The sequence below is a fragment of the Phyllopteryx taeniolatus genome, chromosome 15 (assembly GCF_024500385.1).
Source record: "Phyllopteryx taeniolatus isolate TA_2022b chromosome 15, UOR_Ptae_1.2, whole genome shotgun sequence".
Taxonomy (NCBI): domain Eukaryota; kingdom Metazoa; phylum Chordata; class Actinopteri; order Syngnathiformes; family Syngnathidae; genus Phyllopteryx; species Phyllopteryx taeniolatus.
Genome location: NC_084516.1, coordinates 16143506 through 16165627, shown reverse-complemented (window position 1 = coordinate 16165627; position 22122 = coordinate 16143506). Strand labels below are relative to the sequence as shown.

General features: G+C 39.9%; 2 protein-coding genes across 9 annotated transcripts in view; both read left to right on the top strand.

Annotated features, from left to right (window-relative positions):
- LOC133490011 (nucleus accumbens-associated protein 2) overlaps window positions 1–16703 on the top strand; it is a 91532-nt gene extending 74829 nt beyond the window's left edge. For all 5 annotated transcript variants that reach the window (XM_061799468.1, XM_061799470.1, XM_061799467.1 and 2 more), the window contains 3 exons: window positions 3468–3573; window positions 3731–3828; window positions 4980–16703. In XM_061799468.1, coding sequence (XP_061655452.1) covers window positions 3468–3573; window positions 3731–3828; window positions 4980–5497 — 722 coding nt within the window. In that variant the 3' untranslated portion in view covers window positions 5498–16703. The remainder of the gene's footprint in view (window positions 1–3467; window positions 3574–3730; window positions 3829–4979) is intronic.
- Window positions 16704–17575: 872 nt separating this feature from the next.
- Window positions 17576–22122, top strand: part of nup214 (nucleoporin 214) — a 47795-nt gene continuing 43248 nt past the window's right edge. For 3 of the 4 annotated variants that reach the window (XM_061799384.1, XM_061799385.1, XM_061799383.1), the window contains exons 1-3: window positions 17578–17743; window positions 18912–19107; window positions 21001–21155. In XM_061799384.1, coding sequence (XP_061655368.1) covers window positions 17702–17743; window positions 18912–19107; window positions 21001–21155 — 393 coding nt within the window. In that variant the 5' untranslated portion in view covers window positions 17578–17701. Of the gene's footprint in view, window positions 17744–18911; window positions 19108–21000; window positions 21156–22122 lie in introns of all 4 variants that reach the window. The other variant, XR_009792075.1, reaches the window with a different exon arrangement.

Genomic DNA, 22122 nt, shown 5'->3' with positions numbered 1-22122 from the left:
CCCAGTCTGGGATTTACTTTATTTCATCTGATACCAGACACGCTTTAAAAACTGTTGTTTTTTCCCCCCCAAATATTAACTTGCATCAACTTCCACAGAAATATTAGAAACACATATTTGTTTCTTTACAGACACTAAGAAAATAGAATACGCCATCACACTGCATGGTTTGGCTAGTACTTATAGTTGCAATTTTCACCCTGGTCTTTTCTCAGGTAGAGGCTTGATATTGCCACCCCTGTTCTCAATCAAGAAATCACTTAAATATGACCTGCCTGACAAAGTGAAGTAGACCAAAAGATCCTCAAAAGCTAGACATCATGCAGAGATCTAAAGAAATTCAGGAACAAATGAGAAAGAAAGTAAGTGAGATCTGTCAGTATGGAAAAGTTTATAAAGCCATTTCTAAAGATTTGGGACTCCAGCAAATCACAGTGAGAGCCCTTATCCATAACTGACAAAAACATACAACAGTGGTGAACCTTCTCAGGAGTGGCTGGCTGACCAAAATTACCCTACAAGAGCAGCGACGACTCAACCAAGCGGTAAAATACCCCAAAACAACATCCAAAGAACTGCAGGCCTCACTTGCGTCAGTTGAGGTCAGTGTTCATAACTGCACCATAAGAGAGAGAATGGGGGAAAATGGGCTGCATGGCAGAGTTCCTAGATGAAAACCACCGCTGAGCAAAAAGAACATTAAGGCTCTTCTCAATTTTGCCAGAAGGCATCTTTATCATCCCCAAGACTTTTGGGGAAATATTCTGTGGTCTGACAAGACACAAATTCAACTTTTTGGAAGTTGTGTGTACCATTGCATCTGGTGTAAAAGTAACACTGCATTTCAGAAAAAGAACATCATACCATGAGTAAAATATAGTGGTGGTAGTGCAATGGTCTGGGGCTGTGTTGCTGCTTCAGGACCTGGAAGACTTGCTGTGATAAATGGAACTATGAATTCTGCTGTCCTGTAGGAGAATGTCCTCCCATCTGTTCATGACCACAAGCTGAAACAAACTTAGGTTCTGCAGCAGGACAATGATCCAAAACACACGAGTAATTCTACCTGTGGATGGCTGAAGAAAAACAAACTGAAGATTTTGGACATGCTCGAAAACCTTCCAATTCTGCAAAGATGTGTGCGCCAAAATTTCTCCACAGCGCTGTCAGAGACTTATTGCAAGTTATCACAAACACTTGACTGCAGTTGTTGCTGCTAAGGGTGGCCCAACCAGTTATTAGGTTTATGGGGCAATCACTCTCTCATACAGGGCCATATAGGTTTGGATTTTTTTTCTCCCTTATTAATAAAAACATCTAAAAACTGCATTTTGTGTTTACTATATTTGAATTTTTTGATGATAGGAAGCATTTAAGTGTGACAAACATGCAAAGAAATAATAAATCAGGAAGGGGGCAAACTGGCTTGGAAGCACATACCTAGCACCATAAGGTTTCCAACATGTCAAGAAATCATTGCTTTTGCAATGTAAAAATGGGCACCGTATTTTTGACAAACTTCAGGGCGATTGACTCCGATTGCCTTCCACAAAGCAAATTTATTAATGTAGCGCATTTCCTTCACAAGGTAACTCAATGTGCTTTACATGATTAATATCATTTTAAAACAAATAAAAAAAACAGCGTATAAACATTTAAAACAAAGCGGAAAAATCATAAAAGTACAATTAAAATGGCGTATAGTGCAAGAAATATCATTTAAACGTTTTAACCTGGTCTTAAAAACATTCACACTTGGGGCTGATGTCACTTCTGTTGGCAACTTATTCCATTTGTGTGCAGGATAATAGCTAAATGCTGCTTCACCATGTTTGCTTTGGACTCTGTGCGCCACTATTTGAGTCTGTCGATCTCAGAGCCCTACTGGGTTTATATTCCATTAGCATTTATTTCATGTTTTCAAGACCTAAACCATTGAGTGATTTATAGACCAGTAGAAGAACTTTAAAGTATATTCTAAAGCTGACTGGAAGCCAGTGTAAAGACTTAATATGCCTGGTCAGAACCCGAGCTGCAGCATTCTGAATGAGGTGCAGCTGTTTAATGCTCTTTTTGGGGAGTCCAGTCAGAAGACCATTACAATAGTCAAGTCTCCTTGAGATAAAAGCATGGATGAGCTTCTCCTGGTCTGCTTGACACATGCAAGCCTTCACTTTGGATATGTTTTTCAGATGGTGGAAGGCAGTTTTAGTAATTGATTTGATATGACTGTTGAAAGTCAGGTCGGAATCTATCAGAACACCAAGGTTTCGGACTTGGTCTTTTGGTTTTTAAAGAGAGTGACTCAAGGTATTTACTAACAGCAATCCTCTTTTCTTTATTGCCAAAAACAATTATCTCAGTTTTGTTGTGGTTTAATTGAAGAAAATTTGGGCTCATCCAGTTATCTGTTTTAGACAGCGACACAACACCTCAATTGAACTGGAGTCATCTGGAGACACTGCTAGATATAACTGTGTCATCTGCATAGCTATGATAGTCAAAATTGAAGTTCTGAAGAATTTGACCCAAGGGTAGCATATACAGGCTGAACAGGAGGGTTCTAAGAACTGACCCTTGAGGGCCCCCGTAGGTCATTGCCATTCGATGATACTGCACACTTCCAGTGGTTACAAACTAACTCCATTCTTCCAGGTAGGACCTGAACCATTTAAGGACTGTTCCATTTAGTCCTACCCAAGTTTCCAACCTGTTCAGCAGTATATTATGATCTACTGTATCAAAAGCTGCACTGAGGTCCAACAAGACCAGAATTGACACCTTTCCCAGAGTCAGTATTCAACCTTATATCATTCAGCACGTTGATAAAATCAGATTCTGTATTGTGATGAGTTCGGAAACCTGATTGAAATTTGTCAAAAAGGGCATTTAAGTTCAAGAAATTGCTGAGTTGATTAAAAAAAACTTACTCAACAATCTTGGCTATGAAAGCGATGGGTCTATAGCTTGCTAACATGGAAGCGTCCAGTGTTCGATTTTTTTAGGAGAAGCTTAATGGCACCTATATTAAGAGTTTTAGGAAACTCGCCAGACTGAAGACTGAAGGCTCCTTTCTTTTTGTCCTGAAAAAAATGTAATATGATTGCGCTCATCTTGTATGTGTTTCTTTGTGGTAACCAAACTCACAAGTCGCTTTTTTGATAAATAGTCGCGAGAGGGGTTGGAAAAATTGCTAACTTAACATTGACTTGGCTTTTGTAGCGCCTCTGTTTGCAGCCATGCTGTTAGTTTAAGCATTTCACGTCAGCGGGGGTGCCCTTTTAACTACAGAAGAATTTTCTTTTTTGAGAGTCTCTGCAATCACACGCATTTTCTAAAGAAATTTGTTTCGTATTGCATCTAACGGCAGATACAGTGAATTGCACCTCAGACAGAAGAAGCGCTCAATGCAATAGCAACAAGAGAAAAGATGTGTATTGATGTTTTTCTTCCTCACCACTACGCAGGTACACAAGTGTTCATGACACGAGGTCAATTGATGAACTGTCATCTTTGCGCCGGAATCAAACACAAGGTCTTGCTGCGTCGTCTGTTGGCGACGTTCTTTGATCGGTGAGACTGCTTTGTGATCATTTCTTTTGTCTTGTAAAAGTCACACAGAAAAAAAGACACTTTTCACACGCCATCTGTGTCCAAGTTATGCAATGCAGTTTGAACTGTCACTGTGTGTTTAACTCTGCCTCATTGTGGCGACTGTGGTGTATTGCAGAAACACTCTCGCCAACAGCTGTGGGACTGGTATCCGCTCCTCCACCAGTGACCCCAGTCGGAAACCCCTGGACAGCAGGGTCCTCAATGCTGTCAAACGTAAGTCTTAGCAACAACAATACACCACATACACTCACTTCAGTTGATTAAGTTTCAATTTTGCATTTTTTTGCCACACTCCTTCTAAAACACTAAAGGGCTGTGATAATAACAATGAAATGTTACCGTACTTGACAGCCGGTGCACCCTCATCAGACTTCGATGGAATTAAAATGATTTAAATCATGAACTGATTACAATGCTTATTAATAATGCATTATTACATTTACCATTTGGTAATTTAATTTTAATGTGAAATGAAATCATTTAACTTGTATTTATTTTAAGATGACTAAAATATGAAGTTGACTAAAATATGAAATACTTTTCTATTCTTATCAAATGGATCAATAGCAATAGATATAAAATATTAATAGAGGAATTATTTACTTATATTCACTTATTTATACTGCATTTTTATTTATTAGTTGTTAGTTATTTTCAATCCAATAATTACATTAATAAAGTAAATACTGAAATGGAAAACTCAAAAATTTTATAACATTTAATAATAGCACAAAATAAAATCATTCATGAATAAGTTTTTAATTGAATAAATGTGAAGTAATTTTACAATTTTTTTATTTACTCCTTTATTTTTTACAAGTTAAATATATCCAAAAAATAAATAAAATAATTAGAAATATTATTCATTCCAATAGACATTTATTGGTAGCACTATGTAAAAGCATTTATACGTACTGTAGTTAAGAGATTATTAAATTGTCCATTGGTTCAAACGTAATCCAAATTAAATATTAGTAGTTACTAACTGATATTTATTTAGTACTTTAATCTCATAAATGAATGTAAGAATGATTCAAACTGGACCTAAAATCCTAATAAAAAGAAAAAATGAATGAAAATAATTCTGAATAGGTAATTCATATATGAACTGTGCTTCCAACAAATGATTAAATAATTGTTAACATTGTTGATTGCTGCGAAAAAAAAATCTTAGATTTATGTTATTCACGGCCTGGGTTTGGTCACTATCACCCATGAATTGCGGGGTTTCGCTGTACTCGCAGCGAACGCTTGTGAAATGCTGGACGGCGCCTCGGTCTGTGCTGCTGTTTTGGTTAGCAACGGCATTGCCATATTAAAATGGTGCAGCTATGAGCTTGTTGTTGCTCCTATGTGTGTTGCAGTCTACTGTCAAAACTTCAACCCTAACTTCAAGGAGAGCGAAATGAATGTGATTGCTGCTGACATGTGCACCAACGCGCGGCGCGTCCGCAAGCGCTGGCTGCCCAAAATCAAGTCCATGCTACCCGACGGTATGGAGGTGTACCGCACCGGCATGGCCATGGGCGCAGCCGTGCCAGTGGGCCTGAACCTTGGCCTGGGCTCCAACCCGCAACAGGTGGCGCTTCCATTCGAGGCTGACTTCAAGAGCTTCGAGCAGAGGCTGTACCCTGAGCGCAAGGACCCCCTGAGGACTCATCCGTCGCTGGCCAACGGCAGCCCGGGCTCGGCAGCGGCGGCTTCCGAGGCGGAAGGCGGAGGAGTCCAGGAGGAGCAGGAGGAGGACGAGGAGGACGCCGGCTTGGAGACTGTCGACGCCTCGACAAATTTGATCTCCAACGGCGGCGAGGCGTCTGCTTGTGGCGACGCGCCGACCGAGCAAGAAGCTTTTGGACAAGGGCTGAGGGTGAACGGACAGTGAATGTCCCCTCGCAACATGTTTGTGAAGTTATGCTTAACCTTTTGCTTGTTCTCCTCCGCCATCTTTCCTCTTCTTCTTCTTGTGCTTCCTCCGCGGTGCAAAAAGCTTGTGATCGTACGCCAGGGGAATTTGCTGCACGTGTACGTGCACAGAGGCGCTTTTGTGCAGCTACCCCATTGTTGACTTACAAAAAGCGCTCCAAGCAGACACAGGCATCAAGATGGTGACTATCCTATACTTCACCTTTCACGTATTCCTCTGAATTTCACCTTGACAAATAACAATGTGACTGGCATACAAAAGCGCCTCTTTTGCCGGAGCTCTAGAAACTTTTTACAAAGTAGCAAGGAATTATTTAATAGCGAAAAGTGAAATACACGCAACATCAAATGTTCACACAGTACCTGAAATCAAGGAAAGAACATATTTTACTACCTAGTGTTATCCCTTGGTGATTGTATACATAGTACAGATATTTTTTTTGTGTCCATATCGCATTCAAATTTTCATCACTGGCCAGAAATTTATGAGTTGTGTGCGGAGAACACGCTTTTATTCGGCTCAAGTTAATATTTTGTGTACTTTTCACAAAATCTGAGATCTGAAAATTGTAACTTTTTCCATATTCAACCATTTCTGATCTTTTTTGCCCAGAGATCATAGTTCTCATTTAAACATGTTCAAATTTCACGTGAAGGTAACAGGACTTGATCTCAGCGTTCGTCAAAAATGTTAACTTTATTCATAGTTAGCCGTTATAGTGATATTTTTTTGTGTGGAAAGATCACATGAAAAATTGGTGTGTTGGTAACAGTGCTTGAGAGATCTCGTTTCCCAAGAATGTTAACTTTCATCACAGTTAGCCGTTTCACGATATTTTTTGTGTGCAGAACACTTGTCACATTTTTATTTGTATAGTGTTAAAATTTGCCATGTTTGTAACAGTACTTGAGATCTCAACATCGGCCAACAATTGTAAATTTCTTCTTAGTTAGCCATGTCCGATTTTTATCATAGTTTTTAGAACAGGTCAGTTTTATTTGGATCACGTTTGTGCGTGGAGCACATATCACAAGTTTCCTTGGACCATTATCAAATTCTGTACAGTACCTGTGATCTCAACATTCTGTGTCATAGTTTGACGTTCCCGCTATTTTTTGTGCGCATAACACAGGTCACGTTTTTTGGGGGGTCGGATTAAAGTTTTGAGTGTTTGTAACAACACCTGAGCTCTCAACGTGGGCCAAAGAATTGCAATTAGCATTCTTTTTTTTGTGTGTGTGTGTGTGTGTGTGTGTATATGCGTGTGTGTGCACCGATCCAAGGTCACGGTTCTATTTGGATCATGTTCAAATTTTGCAAGTTGGTAAAAGAGCTTGAGATTTCAACCTGGGCCAAAAATTATCTCTTTCTTCAATTCATGAAGTTATAACACTTGATTGCATAGATTCAATGTTATTTCAATGTTGAAAGAGTTATATGGTACATATACAATATCACAATGAGAGGATGCCCTATGGGATACAACCATGCATTTCTTGTTTATTTATGCTTATAGTGCCGTATCAGTGTGACGATGCCTATGTCTGCTTTTGGAACGCGTTCGCTGACCCCACAGACACACACACACACACACACACAGTATAAATGCTAGGCAACGCATTGAAAAAAGAAAATAACCACGCACTGCAACAATGCTTTTGTACAACAGTAATCTTGTCTTGGGGTAAAAGAACATGCACTAAATGTTACATTGCATGCATGAGTACCAAGGGTGGCTGATTACCATCCAGTCTATAGAAAACTGCAAGTATACAAGAAAATGACTGTGTTGGGGTTATTTTTAATTGTATTTTCTAACTGAGATCTTACCTCTGCGTGCTCTGTGTTGTCACCTGGGTGTGACCCAGAAGTGACTTGTGTTTGACATGATCAACGGTGCGCGCTGCCAGCCCGCCTCGACGGGGCGTGGGAGGTTTTTCTGATCGAAGCCTTGTTTTACCTTTACATCCACATGATCCTCCTTCCATCCTATTGTATGTTCTTGCCCCCCCCCCAGAGGGGTAGGGCAGGTAAATTATCGACACACAGCTGGCTTCTTACATTTGCACTCTAAAATACTTTTTAAATCATTTTGCGAAAGATGTGACTGAATCTGAGACTGAAAGTGGTCTCCTGTTGGAATGAAATTTTTTTTTTTTTTAAAAGGAGGGCGATATCAAATATGGATTTAAGAGCTATTTATTTGTCTTGCACAGATGCTTTTCTATTTCCATGCTATCTAATCCCAGCCCGTTTTACTTATTCATGTCCCCAATTCATGTTAAATTCTAATTTAACCCCCCACAATAAGATTAGTTAAGACTAACATTTTCCCCCGATGCAAAAATAATTGCAATATCCCGAGTATATTTGTGTTTATTTCTGAAAGACGTGCCATTTGCAAGCATATTTGGAGGCGAGCTTTAAAATGGTCCTGCACAGGGAGTACAGGGTTGTAATTGCACTATAGGTAATGATGAAAATTATGTTTACAGTGTCTTTTTTTTTGTTTTTGTTCAAATGTCACTTAGAACAGAGCTAGCAAGGCTAGAATGGCTTGAGAGGCTGAATGTAAACTTTTAGCTCTGCTTTAGCAAATGTTCCTGAACGGTCTTCCAATATAGGTAGTCGTCAGCCTTTTTCCCCACCTGACAAAATTTGAGCGAGGTGCATCTGCTGCTTTTAGCACTCCTAAAATGACTTGTACACATGCTTTTTGTGAATTTGAATATTGTAGAAAATGTTGTTTATTTCACTACTGTAGTTCAATTCAAAAAGAGAACCCATAACTATGATTTTGTTTTGTATTGATGATTATAGCTAATGAAAACTCCATATTCACCATTTCTTTAAATTACATTATTACATAATAAAAATGATTTATAATATAGAAATTAGGAATTGGCCTTCTGAAAGGTGTTACTACAGTCCTCTCCAAAAGCATTTGAATGGCAAGGACAAGTCCTTTGTTTTTGTTGTATACTGAAGACATTTGGGTTTCAGATCAAAAGATGAATGAGACGAAAGTTCAGAATTCCAGCTTTTATTTCATGGTATTTACATCTATATGTGTTAAACAACTCAGGACAGACCACCTTTTGTTTGAAGCCACCCACTTTTCAAGTGAGCAAAAGTATTGGAACAGACATTAGTAAATTAATTTAAAGTGAATAACATTTAATATTTGGTGGTTTGGTGGCATAACCCTTATTTGCGATAACTGCATCAAGCCTGCGACCCATTGACTTCACCAGATTGTTGCATTCTTCATTTGAAATGCTTTTCCAAGACTTTACGGCAGCCTCTTTCAGTTCTTGTTTGTTTCTGGGAGGCTCTCCCTTCAGTCTCCTCTTCAGGAGGTAAAATGCATGCTCTATGGGGTTAAGGTCCGGTGATCTACTTGGCCAGTCTAAGACCTTCCACTTTTCCCCCCTGGTGAAGTTCTTTGTTGTGTTTGCAGTGTGTTTTGGGTCATTGTCTTGTTGCATGATGAAGCTTCCCCCGTTGGATGCATTTTTTTCTGTAAATTGTCAGACAAAATGGTTTTGTAGACCAGAATTCATTCTGCTGCTACTATCAGGCATTACATCATCAATAAAGACTACTGAGCCTGTTCCAGAAGCAGCCTTGCAAGCCCAAGCCATGACATTACCTCCACCAGGCTTGAGAGGAGGTGTGTGTTTTGGATCATAAGCAGATGCTTTCTTTCTCCATGGCCTTTCCATCACTTTGGCAGAGGTTAATCTTGGTCTCATCAGTCCATAAAAGTTTGTTCCAAACCTTTTGTGGCTCATCTCTGTATTTTATTGCAAAATCCAATCTGGCCTTATAATTCTTTTTGGTGATGAGTGGTTTGCATCTTGTGGTATGGCCTGTATTTTTCTTCTCTCAAAGTCTTCTTTGAACAGTGGATTGTGGTACCTTCACCCTTGCCCTGTGGGGGTTGGCAGTGACGTCACTGTCTGTCTTTGGTTGTTTCTTCACAGTTCTCACAATGTTTCTGCCATCAACTGCTGTTGATACCCTTGGCCGACCTGTTCGATGTTTGTTGCTCAGTACACCAGTCGTTTTTCTTTTTCAGGACATTCCAAATTGTTGTACTGGCTATGCCCAATGTTTGTGCAAAAGCTTTGATTGATTTTTCCCTCTTCTCTGTTTCAAAATGGTTTAGATTTCTCCCATAGGCAGCTCTCTGGTCTTCATGTTTGCGTAACAGCAAATGCAGGTTTCAGAGGTAAAACCCAAATCCAAAAACAAGAACTATTTAATGTTTAAGCATCAATCTAGAAGTTAACACCTGAGCAACTAGAAACACCCATCGGTTACATGGTCCAATATTTTTGCTCACTTGAAAGGTGGGTGGGTTCAAACAAAAGGTGCTGTCCTGAGTTGTTTAACACATCTAAATGTAAATACCATGAAATAAAAGATGGAATACTGAACTTTTTTGTCTCATAATCATCTTTTGATCGGAAACCCAAATGTCTTCAGTGTACAACAAAAAACAAAATAATTGACCTTGCTGCTCCAATACTTTTGGAGGGCACTTTATGTGTTAAGTTAATCTATGAGTGTCATTTTTTGTAGCGAGCAACTGAAATAAATGATCTTTTCTACCACTTTCTAATTTGAGATGCACCTGTATATTTCCTCAAATAATGGCCTCCCCTCTAATAGACGCCGTGTCTCAGTTTGTCACCAGGTGCATAGGTCCCTTAAAAAACTCTCCCAAAGAAAAGGTCTTACAGCTGTGCACCATGACTGCAAGCTTCAAGAATGACTTCACCACTGTTCAAGCAGGTGTCAATAGCCTCGTTCACACAGAGGGGAACACAAAATGGCCACACAACAGAAGACCCAGAATGTATCCACCTTTTTACGTAGAACCCAGGAAAGTCGGGAAATTTCCACAATTGTGTGCTTTTGCAGAGCAACTCACAAACTTGATTTGATGACATCAGCGCCAGCATCTGATGTGATGTACAAATACTCAGCGGACAGCGACAATTGCTTTCAGTGTCAGATGTTAAACTCCAGACTGCAGAATTCTCTTATCCACAGGTGACTTCCTGGCTCTTGTATGGCTTTGACACTACCAACTTTGGCTTTATACACAGGCGCTGCCTCAGAAGGTAGAATATTGTTGAGCCAACATCGTCCCACCTCCCATTCCACATTGCCAGGTCGACATTGCAAATGACAGTGTGTTCTCAATTGCTTTATCTGGATAAATAAAAGGTAAATCAATTGGTGCCATGTATGCAGAACAGTGACACTGACAAAGGTAGACAAATTATTGCTTTTAACAAAGATTATGACTCTGATACTACCTCTGAAGGCGGGAGATTGCTAGGTTGACTTCATCCCCCTTATTATGCATTGGTTCCATTCATCCAGGCAATGTTGGTTGCCATAATGCCTCTGATACTACCTCTGAAGGTACCAAAACACGAAAAAAGACAGATACCAGACTTTTGAAGGCAGTTTGAAAGCGGCTTTTAACACGGGTGCAATCCCGCCCTGCCATGGCTCTACTACCTCCAAAGGCGGAAAATTGCCAGGTTGACTTTAGCCTCCTCATTCTGTGTTGGGTTCCCATCATACTGAACAAAGGAACAAACAAAAAGCTGGAAAAAATAAATCTTTTACACCCAATATAAGTAGGGCTTTACACAAAGGTGGCAACCCGCCTCTGTTACTACCTCTGAAGGCGGAAAATTGCCTGGTCAACTTTAGCGCCCCTATTTCGTGTTGGTTTCAGTCTAGAGAACAAAGAAATTGATAAAAGGCGGTGTAAAGTGGCTTTCAACAAATGTTTCATCCCACTGCTGATACTACCTCCAAAAGTGGAAAATTGCCAGGTTGACTTTGGCCCCCTGGTTGATTCCGTTTATACAACATGAAAAATGAGAGAAAAACAGCTGTTTGACTTTTAGGGAGTGTAAAAGGGGCCATACGCGCTGTCTGGCCTTTGTTACAGCTCTGTTACTACCTCTTAATGTGGATAATTGCTGGGTCTTCTTCATCCCCCCCCCCCAATTATATGACTTTTTATGTGGTGCTCTTCTGTATGAACGACACCAACATGGGGGGGGGGGGAAAGGCAGAAACGTGTTTGACGTTTCAGACAGTGTAAAAGGGGCTGCCTCTGTTGAGGTTCTGATACTACAGTAGGCTACCTCGGAAGGCGGAAATTTGCTTGGTCGACTTCGCACCCCCTCACATCCATCTGGTGGAGCCTATCCCAGCTATCGCCGGGCGGGAGGCGGGGTACACCCTGAACCATTCGCCAGTCAGTCGCAGGGCATGTGGAAACAAACAAACAACCAACCAACCATTCGCACTCACATTCACACCTACGGGCAATTTAGAGTCTTCAATCAACCTAGCATGCACGTTTTTGGGATATGGGAGGAAACCCACCCAGGCACGGCTAGAACATGCAAACTCCACACAGGCGGTGCCGGGATATGAACCCCAGTCCCCAGAACTGTGAGGCAGATGTGCTAACCAGTCGTCCACTGTGCCTCACATTCCGGGAAAAAAAATACATGCCCGAAGTACTGGAACAATACTAATCCTATTAAAGCCCTGAATAACCCTTGAATAAAAGAACAGTCTTGGCCACTGTTTGAGGAAATTCACTGGGAATTCCCAATGAATAATTGACCTGATTATTTTTTCTATATCTATATATTACTACATTTTGAGTTCCTTAAGTTGAAAATTGGAGCCATATATTAAGTGCATTTTGTGTACACCAGGCACCCATTATTTTAGTGGATGATCAAACCAAGTAAGATTAAATGATATATGAAAAAACAATGTATGGAAATGCTACACTGTGGTAAAGGGGTGTGAAGCTGTGCCTTAGACTGTGACTGTGCGTGCGTCAGTGATGCACACCAAGACTGACTGAATTAAATGCAACTTTATTTTATTTTATTTTTTTACTAAAGCTGTAATTTTACTAAACCTGACCTCCAAAATGGCTTTTTTTTTTTTTTTTACCCAACGTAATATTGGTAATGGCTGATCATGTTTTTTTAAAGGAGAAAAGATTGGGCACCAATACAAAAAAAAAAATCTGTGGTACCACTTTACAATATTGTATTTTTGTTTTTTTGTTTTTATGAAATGGCTAGAACACACTTGTAAATGGCTTGTCTTAATAAAAAAAAAACAACTGGGAAAGTTTCCATGGGACTAGATATTGGAAAAATTATAATTATTACATGTTACAGCTGCAAATAATAAACAGTATTGCATATGAATATACATTTTGTTAAGAAAATAAGCCAAGAAATACATTTTAAACAATATTTTGCAGATGTTTCCACTTATGACAAATCAAAATATTCCTGATGGTTTCATTTATTAATTTAAAGAAATATATGAATACAATTCTAATTCTCATTTGACATGACAAAATATTAACTATTTCCCAAAATGTCGAAATTTCTAAATGTGTTTTTAAAGATATTAATCGACCATATTTGAACAGCAATATGAAAAAAAAATACATTTTATTATAACAAACTAGAGTATTGCATTATAATAAGAATCTTCATGAATTGAAACCGTGTTCATTCAATAATAACCCATGTATAAACTTTTCCGGTGTATTGTAAAGTGGTATCAGCTGAGAACACCCTTTAAAAACAAAACAAAAAAACATTTTTAAAATCATGTTTCCTCATGTTTATTGTCACGATAACCTGAGAATGTCATGACGAACTTTGTACTGACTGAAAGAGAAAGAAAGCCCTGAAAGATTTTTCTGATCTATTTAAATGCTCATTTTCCTCACTTTTCCCTTCAGATAACTTACACCCACTCGTTCATTGATGTACGTAAATAAAGGGTGGTGTAAGGCTTCAAAAAACAAAGTTGATATGCAAAAAGAGGGAGCGCTTGTACCATCAAGATGCATGCCATTCAAAGCTAACCCGATGAAACCTCTTGACCTTTTATGCACCGTGTATTAATGCTACTTTAAACACAAGACTGAAGTGTCGCAGCAGGCTGGCTTTTCTTCTTTTCTTGTCACAACAACACTTTGTTGGGCCTTTTTAGTGAATGTTTTTTTGTGTACAGCGAGAAGAGAGCGCAGGGAATATACGTCAGATAACTCCCTGGTGGTGCATTTGAATCTTCAGCAGACTTTTGAGGAAGAAAAGAAGAAAATGCACGCAAATGTTTGAATGTGTCTGTATTTGTCCTTGAACCAGCACTTTAGAGGGATTTCAGGCAGGATTTCCCAAACACTCAGCTCAAAGCGCAAATTACCAATCTATGTCCTCCCGGGGACCGCCCTTAAATTTTTCACTCTTTTTTTTTTATGTTTGCTAAACTCATCCCATATTGACAGAAAAAACCCAGAATTGTTTACATGTTTGCAGATTTATTAAACTGAAATGTCACACAGCCATAAGTATTCAGACCTTTTACTCAGTATTTAGTAGAAGCACCCTTTTGAGCCAATACAGCCATGAGTCTTTTTGAGAATGATGCAACAAGTTTCTTACACCTGAATTTGGGGATGCCCTGCCATTTCTCCTTGCAGATCCTCTCCAGTTACGTCAGGTTGGATGGTGAACGTTGGTGGACAGCCATTTTCAGGTCTTTCCATAGAAGCTCAAATGGGTTTAAGTCAGGGCTCTGGCTGGGACATTTAAGAACAGTCATTGTTGGGACTCTATTGGACAGATGATGAGCAGTGCCTGGTTTTCTCCACACATGCCACTTAGAATTCAGGCCAACAATTTCTATCTCGGTCTCATCAGACCAGAGAATCTTATTTCTCACTATCTTGGACACCTTCAGGTGTTCTTGAGCAAACTCCATGCGGGCTTTCATGTGTCTTGCACTGAGGAGAGGCTTCCGTCGGGCACTCTGCCATAAAGCCCCGGCTGGTGGAGGGCTGCAGTGATGGTTGACTTTCTAGAACTTTCTCCCATCTCCCGACTGCATCTCTGTGATCTTTGGGTTCTTCTTTACCTCTCTCAACAAGGCTCTTCACCCCAATTGCTCAGTTTGGCCGGACGGCCAGCTCTAGGAAGGGTTCCGATCATCCCAGTCCATTTCATGATTATGGAGGCCACTGCGCTCTTAGGAACCTTAAGTGCAGCAGAAATTTTTTTGTAACCTTGGCCAGATCTGTGCCTTGCCACAATTCTGTCTCTGAGCTCTTCAGGCAGTTCCTTTGACCTCATGATTGTCATTTGCTCTGAGATGCACAGTGTGCTGTATGGTCTTATATAGACAGGGGTGTGGCTTTCCTAATCAAGTCCAATCAGTATAATCAAAGACAGCTGGACTCCGATGAAGGTCTAGAACCATCTCAAGGATGATCAGAAGAAATGGACAGCACCCGAGTTAAATAGGAGTGTCACAGCAAAGGGTCTGAATACTTATGGCTGTGTGATATTTCAGTTTTTCTTTTTTAATAAATCAGATTTCAACCATTCCATTTTTTTTTCTTGTCAATTTGGGTGCTGTGTGTACATTAATGAGGAAAAAATGAACTTAAATGATATTAACAAATGGCTGCAATATAACAGAGTGAGAAATGTAGCCCACTCACTTTAGACCTTACATAAACTGAACATTAATTGGCACCACATAACATAAAGGATACTGTTTATCGAGGCTCACTTTATACCCTTTGGGCCCCTGATCCTCACGTTGGGCAACTGTAATTTAGGGTCCCCTTCTGAAGAAATGGTTTATAAATAGGTTACATACATATTAAACATTACTTTGATGATAACATTAAAACTCAATGACTTGAACTAGGGTAAAAAAATAAATTGGGAATTGTCAAAGTAGGAGGCTTTTTTTTTTTTTTTTTAATAAATTGGATTTTACAAGACTAAATTACCCCTAAATACCACAGTTTGGGCATTCTTGATTTATAGAAAACCTAAAACATGAAATTTATGGTCCTTTGTTAAAAAGAAAAAAAAAGTGGAATGTGGGTATTTTAATGTGATACAAATATGCAACCAAATTTTGGCTTTGATCATCGCTGATCCCCCCCCCCCCCCCCCCTCCCCCCCCAAAAAGGACCCTTGACCCATTTTTGGTCCCCAACCCTCAGTTTGGGCCATTCATATTTAGGGTCCCCATGTCAAGAAATAATATTTTAATGTGTGATCAAATCCATTTCATCCATATTCCATACCGCTTATACTCACTAGGGTCACAGGCGTGCTGGGGCCTATCTCAGCTGACTCTGGGCGAGAGGCGGGGTACCCTGAACTGGTCGCCAGCCAATCGCATGTGTTATGAAATATGCAAAGAAAATGCCCTTTGACCCATATAGATTTCCTGAGCCTCAGTTGATCGTTTATTGAAATATGCAACAGTATTTTTTTCTTCAAGAATTGCTCATCCTATCGTATAAAGCAATGATATTTAATGTGTTAGCAAATATGCAATGGTATTTCACTCTTGAGAGTTGATGCTCCCCTCCCTTAAAATGAAAATGCCCCTTGACCCATTAAGTGTCTGTGAGCCTCAGTTTTGGAAATCCTGCTTTAATTTAAAAGAAAAAAGAAAAAAACAGTGTCATGGAAAAACGAGAAAGTCGCACCTTTTTTAAGCCATGTATTCTGAGCGCTGACAATCAGGATGTACTCTGGGAGGACGCGACGTAAACTGCTGTGCTCTCGCTTTTTTGCCGAGTCATCCTCCTCTTTTGCCAATCTAATATTTGGGAGGGATGCAAAGATGATGCAGAAAGACTCATTCTTTGGACTGATTTCTTGGTGCTTTGGACCAGGACTCTTAAAAGCTCCACTCGGCTGACCTCAACATGGAGAAAAGACTTTTGTCATGCAACTCCACATTTTAATCATGGAAGTTCTTCATTCGCCAGCTTGGACCCATCTTGAATGGGACGATTTCAGTGTTGCTTTTACATTTTAAAAACGATGAAAAATGTTTATGCGCCTTCTGACAGCATTAATAATAATTATAATATATATACACAAGATAAAAATGCAAGTTGCCGTTTTTGATGTTGCATAAAAAAAAAATGGATGGTTCATTCCCATCATGGTGTGTCCAATCATCACTTGTGCAGTCCAAGATTCCTGATTTCTTTCAATGCAATACAGAAAAATCTGCTTTCTAATAAAAAGTCCTTACTTCACAAACATCCATCCGTCCATCCATTTTCTGAGACGCTTCTCGTCAATAGGGTCGCTAATTTTTATTTATTTATTTTTTGTCAACTTGTAGTTATGAATCATGTTTTATTACTGGCTTATGTCGCAGTAAGTAGATTTGGTCGTCAGCAATTTCAAATTATTCTGGTTGACATATTTTAATATGATCATTACCATGTTGTCATGCTATAAAAATGATGCAGCTGGAATTTAGGCAGGAGAAAAAAGTTTTAAGATATATTTTCATCACACAGAAAAATCACATTTTATTCATGCCTGCATCTTGTTCACATGTATGGCCAGTCGAGGGCAATAAGCATCTCTGGGATTGATTGGTCGTCCTATGTCTAGCCAAATTGAGGAGGAAACACTACTTGGATTTGAATTTTTTTACGTGTTCTTTTTCAACAATTCAAATGTAATAATGACACGTAATGAAAAAAAACACGTTTGTTTTATCAATGCCACAGTTTTGTTTACAAGCGTGTCTTGGCCCACTCGACAGTAAAAAGCAGCGCTGCCATCGATTGGTCATCCTGTATTCGTGTCTGTACTTATTTTTTGAAAATATTTTTATTAGAAAGAACATATTTAAATGAAATTATGATAATCACCGGTAATCTGTCGAAACGATTTCCATTCATTTATTTCCAAGCACGTCTCGAGCCACCCGACAGCAAAAAGTATCTCTGGTATCGATTGGTTGTCCTGCGTTCGTTTCCGTACTTCTATTTTTTTTAATACATTTATGTATATTTTTTTATGATAATACATGATTACTTAATAATAATCACCAGAAATTGGATGAAAATATTTTCATATATTTATTTACAAGCTAAAAACATCTCTGGCATCGATTTGGTCGTCCTGCGTTCCTTGTGACGTCGCAACAAATGCGACAGTCCTGTAGTAATACTTGACGCTGATATATAAAGTTTGCACTAGAAAAGCTTTTTCGAGTTGGAGTTTTACATCTGCGTGCTTCAAAATGAGCGACGACACGGACTCCCCTCCCGAGAGGGAGATGAAGGTAAAGCTCTTGTTATCTCCAGGTGCTGTCTGGACTAGTCAGCATGAGCTAGCTGCTGTTCGCTAGCATTCAAGCGCTCGCTTAAATGTACTCAAATGACTGACTATTTTGTTTTAATGAACCGTAACTCAGCCGCTTTTACGGAGTCTTGTTAGTGTTGCAGACTAACCCAACAAGTAGCGTTAAAAGTTACTTTCAAGTCGTAGCTCGCTAGCTCATAATGCTAGAACACTAGGACTTGATCATCTATCATTCCTTAACATACTGTTTTGGATGGGCTTTAGACAATAGTGGCAATGCCCCAAATGTCATTTATTCGCCCTGAAATTTGATGACTTTCCCTGAAGTGACCCAAAATACCTAAAATGGACACTATTTAAAAATGTCTTTCTTTTGCACATGTGCTACAAAATGTATTTACACTGTATCTGTTTCTTGTCAAAATTGATTTTAGAATTGCCAGTGTGTATTGCTTTTGTAACGTATTTAACTTAAATTTATCCATGTGAGGCTCTCTCTCAGGCTTGGAAAGGTGGCGGCGCACGCCCGTTGGCCGTACATAATAATGACAATAACCGCGCTCTCTCCTCAGAACAGGAGAGCAGGTGGAGGACATTGACTAAAGCAGTGAAAAAGACGGTGACTTGAACCACCATGTTTAAAATAGTGAGGCTGTGAGAGGGAGTATGAAAACAGGCACTCCCGTCAGTGAGACCAGATGAAATTTTTACTCGCGCGCCCTGAAAAAAGGGTCACACACGCGATTATTTTGGTCGCAGTCTCGAGCCCTGCTAGTCGTTAGCAGCTCCCTCTCACAGTTCTGAGGTTCTGTGTTCAAATCTCTGCTCCAGTCTTACAGTGTATAGTTTGTGTGTTCTCCCCATCCTTCAGTCTTACAGTATATACTTTGTATGTTCTTCCCATCCTTGCGCAGGATTTTTTTCCAGGTACTTGGGCTTCCGCCCACATTCCAAAAACATGCATATTTGGTTAATTGAAGACTTGTGTGGTGTGAATGATTGTTTATGTATATGTGCCTTGCGATTGACTGGTGATGAGTCCAGGTTGTACCCCACCCTAGGCTTCAGCTCCCCCACAACCCTACTGAGGACAAGCGCTATTGGTAACGGATGTGTGTTTTCTATGAAAGTCTGCTTCTTGCTTCCAGGACTTTCAGTTCCGACAGATGAAAAAAGCCAAAGTTTTCGAGCCTTCGGGCGAAATGCCAAGAGAGCGTTCCAGCTTGCTCGCCATCTCCAACAAGTTCGGCCTGACGTTCGCCGGCTCTGGCGGAATGTTCAAGGTCTACCGGACGCAAGACATCCTCGCCGCCGACAAACAGGACGGCACCTCCAACACAATAGGTATGAATGGTCTCAAGTACAATAACAGTGGTACCTTGACCGACGAGTTTAATTTAACCAGTCTCAAATCACTAATACTGTATCTCAAATAAACATTTCCCATTCAAATAAATGGAAATGGCGTTAATCCGTTCCAGCCCCCAAGCATCACCATTTTTTAAACATATTTTTAATCAGAAAAAATAGAAATCTATAATGTAGTACTCTAGAAAAACATACAGTAATAACATAATTACATATATCCATCCATCCATTTTCTGAGCCGCTTCTCCTCACTAGGGTCGCGGGTTAATTACATATAATTAAAAACAGTTTTTGATTAAATTCAATACACGTGCTGCTCCTGGTGTGTGCATCTTGGCCAACAGGGGGCAGTATAACACATACATACATATACACTATAATGCCAAAAGTATTCGCTCACCTGTCTTGACTCACATACAGTCCTGCTCACCATTATTGGCACCCCATCATTTTTTGCATAAAGGGAACATATTTTGCCAAACCAACTTTTTCTAGTATTTGCGATGTAATATTAACTCTATGGTGCATCAGTAAATGTGAAATATGATTTTAAATCGTCCACGCATTCCTGAGTTCCAGATGTTTTTCTGCCGAGAGGCCTGAAAGTAGATAGATCATTTGAATTTCTCGGGCTTATCTACGTCACTAGCGAAGATCTCCGCCTACCTTTCCGCTCTCGAGTCAGCGCTGTCAACATAACAAACACGTGTGCTCTCACAAGTGGGTTTTCTACACCGAGGCATTGAATCAGAGGAAAGGCCAAATATGGACAAAGCGGATACAAAACTGGGTGAAACGGAAGTAGCTGTCAGAGGGGCCTTTTCTGGACTCTTGTATGACAAAACCAAGGTGTTTTTTTGTTTTTTAATGAATTTGACACTTGTATACTAAGTCCGGACTCACTGATTGTGTAGTGGTACACTCGCTTGACTTTGGTGCAGGCAGCGTGGGTTCAGTTCCCACTCAGTGACGGTGTGAATGTGTGTACGAATGGTTGTCCGTGTCTATATGTGCCCTGCGACTGACTGGCGACCGGTACAGGGTGTAGTCCGCCTTTCGCCCGAAGTCAGCTGGGATAGGCTCCAGAGCCCCGCGACCCTAACCAGGATAAGCGGGGTTGACAATGGATGGATGGATGAATTGCAAAGAGTGGGAGAAAATATCACTGCTAAAGGGTCTGCAACCAAATATTAAGGAGGGGTGCCAATATCGCTGCATGTGCTGTGCTGTAGTGATGGGATGATGATACCTCAAGGAGTGTGTACACAAACTGTGTCGGCACTGTATTGACACTGGGTTGGTCACTCAATCGTGACCCGTGCAGTCGTTCTAAAATCATTGCAGGTAAACAAAATGAAAATAAGATGGAAAAGCCTACACGCTGCAAACCCAACATCAGGCTGTGAAATAATATTTAGTCCTTTACTTAAAATATGATCTCATCATTGTATAATTTCATTTACTCAATTTGTTTTCTGAGTTGTTTATGAGAAGAGTTTAAAATTTGCTTAAAACTTTGTTTGCGTAAATGATAATGATGAAGAAGGATAATCATGTAAAGCGCATTGAGTTACCTTGTGTATGAAAATGCACTATATAAATAAATTTGCTTTGCTTTGCTATCTGCAAACTCAGAGAGGGCAGAATTCACATCTACTTCTCAGCATTAACTATGTTTGGGCCCATTGTTAGAAAAAAATGTCACTCGTAAGTCAAATTTTTGCCCTCCACACAAAGCAAAAAATTGACCGAGCGACGGCTCACAACTTGAAAAACTTGTAAGATGGGGAGCTCATAATTCATGGGACCACTGCATATTTCTTTTCATTTGAACCTTATTCTCGGGTAATCTTTTTTGTTCTGTTCTAGTTGATGGAATCTCAGCACTGGTGGATGTGAAGGTGGAATCAGCGCTGCATAACATAGCTCTCAGCGGTGACGAGCTTACGCTGTCTGTATGCGCCGCCTCGGAGGAAGCCACGCTGTCCGTCAGCTTCTTCGACGTCCGTACCTTCGTTAACGAGGTAGCCACGTGCATCACAAGACTGACATACTGAGAGAGGAGATAGAATTAAAAAGTCACAAAATTTGGAGATACCTGTTTTTCAGGACAGCAACCATTGAAAGACCTCTCTAATGCTGTAAACATTGGCACCTATTTTGTAGTTCTGGACTTAAAAACTGCAGAAAAAAAATACCCCCAAAAAGACTCTTTACTGTAGGCTTATTTTCTGATGGTTTTCAGCAGATTTTAGCTCGCCCACATTTAGGTAGGAACCATGAGCCTGTGATGTCAGCTCCACAAGCCTGACACATTTCCTCATACTAGTAAGCGTTCTTGGTTGCCTCACAAGCAAGCCTGCGGGGTAATTGTTGCCTGTATTGAAAGTCTGGATTTTATTGATTTATTTTTTTAAATACAATGAGTGAAAATAGTAAGGTTACATAAATTTGTGTCTGCCTGTTTTGTTAAAATCGATCGCAGACGCATAAGGTTAGTGATTAATTTCCACCTGTATACAACGGTTTCGTTGAATCTATTGCATCGCCCACCTTTGACAAACAGTTTTGGAAGATGACATAACACAAACGTTTGATTTTATGAAATGTTTGTATGGTGTCATGGGACTGCAGACTTTGATGGACACCACTGGCTGTCAACACCGAGAACACCAGCCTGCACAGCGCCGTGTTCGTGCCATTTTATCAGGCTCTGGACACTTCAAAAACTGTTTGTGATGAATACATTACACAGGCGTTTGCTTTTGTGACATACTAAGGCTTTTTGGTTGGTATGGTCAAGGGGGCTCGGCGTGAACTTGTTGTGCACGGTTGGTAACTCACTCAGTGTTCATACCATTTTAAGCCATGACTGCATAATAAAGTTGTGATTTATTGATTTTTATTTATTTTGATTTTTTTTTTATTTACTTTTTTAGCATATTAAATTAGCGATTGAACAAAATGTTGGGGTGCTGTGTTGACGTACAG